General features: G+C 37.4%; 1 protein-coding gene across 1 annotated transcript; it reads left to right on the top strand.

The window, feature by feature from the left end:
* The first annotated feature begins 3,933 nt into the window (after nucleotides 1–3,933).
* LOC139902120 (1-acyl-sn-glycerol-3-phosphate acyltransferase 2-like) lies at nucleotides 3,934–7,635 on the top strand. Its single transcript, XM_071884774.1, has 8 exons — nucleotides 3,934–4,055; nucleotides 4,229–4,328; nucleotides 4,774–4,851; nucleotides 5,207–5,365; nucleotides 5,497–5,622; nucleotides 5,866–5,958; nucleotides 6,296–6,382; nucleotides 7,393–7,635. The coding sequence occupies exons 1-8, from the start codon at nucleotides 3,934–3,936 to the stop codon at nucleotides 7,633–7,635; spliced, it is 1,008 nt and encodes a 335-aa protein (XP_071740875.1).
* Nucleotides 7,636–9,035: the final 1,400 nt, after the last annotated feature.

Genomic DNA, 9,035 nt, shown 5'->3' with positions numbered 1-9,035 from the left:
CATATTATATTTGTTTATATTATATATGCTTTTGTTATGCTAGCTTGATTATTGGAGGTTATAGCTTGTAATTGTGATGATAAGCTAATTGTGTTGCTAGCATGTATGCGGTATGTGAGTAAGTGTTTGCAAGTAGGTATATTATATATGTATGTGTATAATTATTGCATTCACTAAGCCTCGGCTTACCCCTCTCGTTGTTTACCTTTTTACAGGTATTGTGTTATTGATGCTAGCTAGTTGTTAGACTAGACGTGCAGGAGCGGTTGGGCTTGATGGGGTAGCTTTCGGATAATTGTACGCGGATGTGGTTTTGGTAGTCCCCGGGATTATGCTCTTGGTATCGGGTTGGGTTGTAGAGTTCTAATCCGTCTAAAGAGATAAATGGGTCGAAACTGCTACTTTATTTGTAAAACGGGTCATTGTGAGCCCGGGGTTGTAAAACTTGTTTTTATGGTGGCAATATCTTAGTTTTACTTAATATGTCATATTGTGAAAATGGTTTCGTTGAAAAGTGTCGGGGAGAGAGTTTTTCGCTCGCGTGTAAACAAAAACTGATCAGTACTTTTTAGTTCATTGGGACGCCGTCCCAGTTGTAAAGGCTGGACGCCGTCCCGATTTCTGGACGCCGTCCAGATGGGCAGTCACAGAAATTTTTTTTGGTGTCGTGTTTTTGGTAAATCAATGTTGGGTTGTTACACCTACTACGTGACTCCATACAAGGAATACTACACAACATACAAAGCTGGTGACTTTGGAGCTGTGAAAATGGGAAATTCCAGTTCCGCTGAGATTGTCGGAATTGGAGATGTCACAATAAAGACAAGTTCCGGGAGCACAATCACTCTGAAGGATGTCCGCCATGTGCCAGATCTTCGACTGAATCTACTTACTGGAGTAGTTCTAGAAAAATAGGGCTATGATAGTCATTTCAGTAGAGGCACATGGAAATTGTCAAGAGGCACTATGATAGTCGCTCGAGAACACATTTGTAGCACACTATACAAAACTCATGTGAAGATCTGTACAGACGGCCTTAATGTTGCAGAAAAAGAGGCGTCACAAAATTTATGACACCAGAGACTCGGTCACATGAGTGAGAAAGGGTTGTCTACCCTAATAAATAAGAAGCTTATCAATGTAGACAAGGACGCTGCACTAGATCCTTGCAATCATTGTCTGTTTGGTAAGCAGCATAGAGTCTCGTTTAATTCATCTTCAACGAGAAGATCAGAGTTACTCAGTCTGGTACACTCTGATGTTTGCGGTCCCTTGGAGGTTGAATCAATTGGCGGAAACCGATACTTTCTAACGTTTATCGATGATGCTTCGCGAAAGGTGTGGGTATATTTCTTGTGGACGAAGGACCAGGTGTTCGATTACTTCAAACAGTTCCATGTCATGGTAGAACGTGAGACATGAAAGAATTTAAAGTGTCTTCGATCCGACAACGGTGGTGAATAGTCTTCCAGGCAGTTCGATGCCTATTGCAGATCATATGGCATCCGACATGAGAAGACAGTTCCACGTACCCCTCAACACAATGGTATAACAGAAAGAATGAACCGAAAAATCATGGAACGTGTTCGGAGCATGCTCAGTATGGCTAATCTGCCAAAGCCATTCTGGGGAGAAGCAGTCAGAGCCGCATGCTACTTGATTAACCGATCTCCATCAGTACCACTGAATTTTGAAGTTCCGGAGAAACTTTGGTCTGGAAAGGATCCATCATACTCTCACTTAAGAGTAATTAGATGTTTGGCGTACGCACATGTATCCAAAGAGCTCAGACAGAAGCTGGATGCAAGGACCACTCCATGCATATTCATAGGCTATGGAGATGAAGAATTTGGATATAGATTATGGGATCCAAAGGAGAAAAAGGTGATCAGAAGTAGGGACGTGGTATTTCATGAAAGCCAGACAATAGAAGATATTGAAAAGCCCACAATATCTCAGAAGTCAAATGTTGCTGCTCAGGTGCCAGAGGCAACAACAGAATCATTTATGAGAAATGAATATATAGTGCAAGATGAAATACCAGAAGTAGAAGATAATGAGGAAAATTATGGTGCTGAGCAGGGGGAGCCACAACCCCGTCTGCCAGACATTCTAGAACCATCACAAGACGAAGATGATGGTGGATCTCCTCAGTATATTCCAGAAGTTCGAAGATCTGAACGAGGTCGGATTCCATCGAGTAGATATTCGGAATTCGAGTACCTTCTACTTACTGAAGATGGAGAACCAGAGAGTTTTCATGAAGCAGTATCTCATAAGGACAAAGAAAAATGGTTGCTCGCAATGCAGGATGAGATGGATTCTCTGCAGAAAAATCAGACTTATGAGATCGTAGAACTTCCACGAGGGAAGAAGGCACTGAAAAACAAATGGGTGTTCAAGCTGAAAAAGGATGGCAGCGGAAAAGTGGTGAAATACAAAGCACGGCTTGTAGTCAAAGGATTCCAACAGAAGAAAGGGATTGATTTTGACGAGATATTTTCAACAGTAGTCAAGATGACTTCAATTAGAGTCATACTTGGATTGGTCGCAAGTATGAACTTGGAGCTTGAACAGATGGATGTAAAGATAGCTTTTCTTCATGGAGATTTACATGAAGAAATTTACATGGAGCAGCCAGAAGGTTTTGAGGTTTCAGGAGATAATCTCGTATGCAAGCTGAAGAAAATTTTGTACGGTTTAAAGCAGGCACCTAGGCAGTGGTACAAGAAGTTTGACTCGTGCATGGTGAGTCAAGGGTACAAGAAAAGTGCACCAGATGAGTGTGTCTACATTCAGAAGTTTTTCTGAAGGAGATTTCGTTGCTCTTCTACTATATGTAGACGATATTTTGATCATAGGGAAAGATGCAACGAAGATCAACCAGCTGAAGAAGGAACTCTCTAAGTCTTTTGACATGAAAGACTTAGGACAGGCTCAACAAATTTTGGGAATGCAGATTACCCGAGATAGGAAGAATAGAAGGTTATGGCTATCTCAGGAGAAGTATATTGAACGAGTGCTTGAACGGTTCAATATGAACAATGCCAAACTTGTTAGGATTCCATTAGCCAACCATTTCAAGTTAAGTAAGAGATCGTGTCCCTCATCCATGAAAGAGATCGGGGAGATGTCGTCAGTACCATGTTCTTCAGCAGTTGGAAGTTTGATGTACGCGATGATGTGTACAAGGCCCGATATTGCTCATGAAGTGGGAACCGTGAGTCGTTTTCTCTCTAACCCCGGGAAAGAGCATTGGAATGCGGTAAAATGGATTCTCAGATATCTTAAAGGTAAAACGAAGATATGTCTTTGTTACGGGAGAGCTGATCCAATCTTGAAAGGCTATACGGATGCTGATACGGCTGGAGAACCTGATAGTAGGAAATCTACTTCAGGATTCATTTACACTTTTGCAGGAGGAGCTGTTTCATGGCAGTCAAGACTACAGAAGTGTGTTGCATTATCCACAACCGAAGCAGAGTATATTGCTGCCTCAGAAGCTGGAAAAGAAATGTTGTGGTTAAAGCGTTATCTCCAAGAATTTGGAATCAAGCAAAAGGAGTACAAGGTATATTGTGACAGTCAGAGTGCTCAAGATTTGAGCAAGAACTCCATGTACCATTCCCGTACAAAACATAGTGATATTCGCTATCATTGGATACGCGAGGTAATTGATCGACAACTGTTGAGACTAGTCAAGATCCATACAAAAGAGAATCCTGCAGATATGTTAACAAAGGTGGTGACTCGAGACAAGTTAGAGTTATGCAGAGACATAACCGGAATGTTTTGTTTAGATACGTCTGGAGGGGGAGAATTGATGATTTCCAGCCGTAATCTAGTATCTTCTAGATGTCACTAGATGTCTCCATTCTATCCCGCAATCTAGAAGATACTAGGTATTCAAAGTTGACGATTTTGACTATAGATATGGAGGTAGCAAAATTGAAAACTATTACGGCTAGCCACCATTTTTTGCGTTCACACCATCCCGTTCACACTTTTCCACCTCCTCAAATTTTTCTTATAAATAGAGGTGGAAACCTTCATTTGTAAATCATTCAGAAAATTGTAATCACACCTAGTTAGTATGTGTGAGTTAAAGTGTAATCATGACCAAGAGTGAATACATCCTAGATAGTGGTGAGATTCCTAGTGTGTTAGTTTGAGAGTTTTTGTTTTAGTAAGAGTTTTGTAATACTCTGTCTATTCTTGTGAGTAATAGAGTTATTTTCTCTCAAATTTGTGTGTACCAACGTCCAGTCGATCCCCTCTTAATCACAACAGCATTAGCCATCATGAAAAAATCGTCAAAGTTCCTTCCTGTAAGTATTTGAAAGTTATTATTATGTTTCAATACAAGAAATGTTGATTTTCGGGAATTAATAGTTTAAAACTGATGTTATACACATGGTTTTTAAAAAGTTGTGGTAATATACTTTTTCTCTATTGTTACTATAAAGTCCCCGTTCCTAATATAGAATGCAACACATTTACACGAGCTAGTCTAAACTTGAAAACTGATTCAAAACATTGCATAATGACTTTTGTCGAGATTCGTTACTCATTTCGCAAAAATGTTGAAGAACATAAAACTCGTCATTTGAATTTAGTTTTTATTTACGGTCTTTGTTATGGTCCTAATTTTCTTCATATTCCTAGACTTTTGACGACTTCTGTTATTTTCTTTTATTCAGAAATACTTTTGTTATATATTTCATATTCTGATATTGCATAACTATAAAGGATTTTGTGTTTTAATAAATGCAGGTCATAGGTTGGTCAATGTGGTTTTCGGAGTATCTTTTCCTTGAGAGAAATTTCGCGAAAGATGAAAGTACTATAAAGGTGTTCTATATTCCTCATCTCTTTTGCTTACAGTTTCTCTAGTGTAGCAAAATTAACGGGTTAGGTAGTAAATCAAACAGTGTCATATCAAATGAGTAATATTTATGGCCCGAAACGGGTCTGCAGGCTTGACCCGAAATCCTTTATCTAAAATATAAACTTGTAAATAACTGATAATCCAGTTTTGTAATATAATTTAAATTTAAATAGTTTGCTGCATCAGAAATACACTTCGGGTGATATTCAACCCTTCTGGAAATAGACATAAGCAAAGGGGTCAGAATTGCCACAACCTGCTCTTATCTAACACATAATTCTAACTAAACGGGTCAGAATTGCCACTGTGTGTTTTCAGGTTGGTCTTCAACAGTTGAAGGAGTATCCTCAACCCTTTTGGTTGGGTCTTTTTGTTGAAGGGACCCGTTTTACTCAAGCGAAGCTTTTGGTAGCTCAAGAATATGCATCATCACATGGGTTACCTGTGCCTAGAAATGTGCTCATTCCACGAACAAAGGTCAAACTTTGACTCTCTTTTATATTCTTTTTCCTTGTTCCTGATCATAGTTGAAGATAAAAAAAAAATGTAAATTAATAGGTACAGATTGTTGAGTTGATTTTTTTTTTTTTTTTTTTTTTTAATTTCAGGGTTTTGTTACATCAGTAAGTCAGACACGATCATTTATTCCAGCCATTTACGATATGACGGTTGCTATTCCAAAAAATTCTCCTCCGCCAACAATGTTGAGGCTCTTTAAGGGGCAGTCTTCTGTGGTAAGAAGTTTTGACTTTTCAAGTCCTTGTTAACATTATGAAAGTCAAGTGATTAAATGCCCATTATGTTCTCTAGTAATTGTTGGTACTAATATATCAAGTTTAAAAGATTTAAATTTGATATTAACATCCTTGATTCAAAGATTTTTAATCTTGCTAGTTCTTGTTTTCATCTATATTTTGTTTACTTCGTTACTAATATATCAATTTATAATTACCAAAGAGGAGTTTGTTTTCTTGTAGGTTCACTTGAGAATGAAACGACATTTGATGAAAGATTTGCCAGAGACAGATGAAGCTGTTGCTAAATGGTGTAAAGATTTATTTGTTGCCAAGGTGCAGACCTCCTTATTTCTATCTAATATTTTTCATTTTCGTTCGGTTTGTTTGAATGACAGAAGGATAGATTCATATTCATAAAGGGATACAAGAAAGTCTGCATTTTTTTTAAAAGCCAAACTCACACACTCTACACAATTTATCTGTAGTAATTACTTAAACAGTTCTTGAAATTTGCTTAAACAGTCAGAAAAATTTCTAAGAGCTTTATATGTCTGTTGAAATAAAATTGATAATGTATTTACAGAAGATAATCAACTCATCTGATTATTGTTCAATCAAATTATAAACGTACATGCCTTACATTAATCTTATAACAATTACTGTTTTGTAGGATGATTTATTGGACAAGCATAAAGAAGCAGATGTCTTTCCTGATTCCGAAGTCCATGACATCGGACGGCCCATTAAGTCACTAGTGGTAAGGAAATGCATAAAAAATTGCGATTTCAGTTTACTTACTTATCAATGGTTCGATTCAGGCTATATGTTATATTATAAGTCCAAACTTAACATAACGGAATGGGTCAAATGAGTCTAATACGGTCAAAAATATACTTTTAACGTGTATAACTTCTAACTCATTTTACTAAAAAGATAGATTTTAGCAAAGTTCTCTGATATCACTAATCATATATGACACACTAGCCATATATCAAAATTTAAAAAAATCTCGGTGAAAAATAATGTGTCGACCCAACATGCTTTGACTAGTTCACCAGTGTTGTAAATGACGTCCGTTGTGACGTTTTAGTCAATAACCCGTCTTGATCCTGTCCCTTTGTCTAATAAGTCGGTCAATGGTCAAAAAGTCGGGTCAAATGCAGGAAAGGTCGGGTCAACGCCGGTCAAAAGTCAAAAACTCGGTTAAAATCGGTCTAAAGTCGGTCAAATCGATCAAAATTAACATGGTTTAGTGTTGATTTTTTGTATTATATTAAAGATAATAGCGATTATAGGTACAAACTAGTCAACGAAGGTTTTTTAGCTTTAAAATTTGTGTGTATATATATTTATATATATAACGTTAGTCAACGTCAGTCATCGTCCGTCTCGACTCCCATCTCGAACCCGTCTCGACGTTTTAAGATCCCGACCGTCTCGACCCCGTTTCGTGTCTTTTTCAACCTTGGTATCAGCCCATTTTGACATAAACCTATTTGTCTCTTGTAAGTAAACAGGTTTAAGGACTAGGTTATTCCACTTTTCTAGTTACCCGGGAAGGGAAGTATATTTATTTAGATTTGCACAGCCTAATCGGGTTATTTTATGTCCGTTTCGCCTTTTTTCCTAACGCGAGGTTTAAACCTGAGACCTCTAACGAGGAAATCGAAGCGGCAACAACTAGGCTATTTTTTAACGGTTGTGTTACTGTATTCCACTTATTCGCAAATATGTTAATGGTTTACACATGTTTGCATATATTAACAGGTAGTTACTTCATGGGCATGTTTGCTTATTTTTTGGACATTCAAGTTCTTCCAATGGTCTAATCTTTTATCTTCATGGAAGGGTTTAACAATCACAACAGTTTGTCTGTCTATTGTCACCGTTTTAATGCAAATCTTGATTCAATTCTCCCAATCCGAACGTTCCACCCCTGCAAATGTGGGGCCCTCCAGGACAAGCAACGGTGAAGAATCCTCTCATATTCTTCTCGATAAACAGCAGTGAATACGGGGTACAACATCATGTTCATGATAAAAAGATACATCTAAAAGGTTTACTGTTAAAGTATATTTATATGGAATATGGAATACACTTCAAAACTTCATTTTACCGTAGCATTTGTGAAAGCTATCTTATATTTTCAAGTATCTTTTGTCATATATTCAGTTTATTGTACCAAAAAATAGAAAAAGTTATAGAATTTTTAATTTCTTCTTTCTGTATTGTATTATATTTTGCTTAACACAAAATTTCATTCCTCGTCCCTGAACTTTACATCAAATTTGACTCCATGTCCTTTTTCTTTTGTGCATTCCTCGTCCCTAATGTATCAAAAATCTACATCCCTCGTCCTCCCGTCTAGATTCTGTCAATTTCAGCCGTTTGTTTAGTCATGTGCAAAACATGTGAGGGTACTTTGGTCTTTTTATTTTATTTCTTTTCTTTATTATTTAACTTATCTTTTCACCCTCATCCTCATCATCTCTCACTCATGTTCATCATTCCCAAAATAAAAACCCTAGTTTTATACTTTAATAAAATCAACAAATCAAATTAAAACCCCTAATCAAGTTACTTGAATCCGAATTATTTTGATCCACGGATTCATTAATTTGTAAAATACAGACTATTTGAGCGTTTCTTGGTATATTTCATCATCCATATCAGACCCAAACAGAATATTATCCCGTATACTACCCATTTGCAGGCAAAATTCAAGCTTATTTAAAGGGTCTTTGTCATCCATTTCAACACACACTTCAAATTACTTCTTTCTCTCTCTTTCTACAATCTTAGTCATACTTTCAAGGTCTTCGACTCCGTGCGGGAAACCTAGTACCCGGAGAAGAACGCCGAAGATTGTATTAGGAGCGGTATGGGGTTTGAAGTTGTCACATTTGTATTCGGACCTCGTTTATTCTACTGATACTTCTATCCTTTGTCTTTATATAATGTTTTCCATTATTATGCCTTGTGATATTGTTGCCATGATTAGCGAGTAGTTATCTTTAGTGTATGTTTTGATGTAGTTAGTTATAATACCGAAATAATAATATGGCTTGTGTATGTTGTCGAGATGCTTTTCGATTATGCTTTGAACTCAATCATTTTTCCAACTAATAGAACGTAGTTATTGGCTCTGTTATTGGGAAGTCGCGAACCCCGATTCAGAGTACACTATCTGTGTCACCCCTTGGTAAGAGAAGTCTATCGGATACAACGTAAGTTTGACTGAGGCACACTGGTTGTATTAAGTCCACCGAGCCTTGAATTTTGACTGAAGACTCTTTCGCAGTGAAACATCTAACTAGACCCCTAGTACATTGCCGGTCCTAGATCATGCTAGTGTAGTCACCAAACATATAATTTCGTACGTGCACGCTGAAGCACAACAGTTGTTGTAA

The sequence above is a fragment of the Rutidosis leptorrhynchoides genome, chromosome 3 (assembly GCF_046630445.1).
Source record: "Rutidosis leptorrhynchoides isolate AG116_Rl617_1_P2 chromosome 3, CSIRO_AGI_Rlap_v1, whole genome shotgun sequence".
Classification (NCBI taxonomy): Eukaryota; Viridiplantae; Streptophyta; class Magnoliopsida; order Asterales; family Asteraceae; genus Rutidosis; species Rutidosis leptorrhynchoides.
The sequence above is the reverse complement of the archived record's forward strand: the minus strand, read 5'-3'. Positions and strand labels throughout refer to the sequence as shown.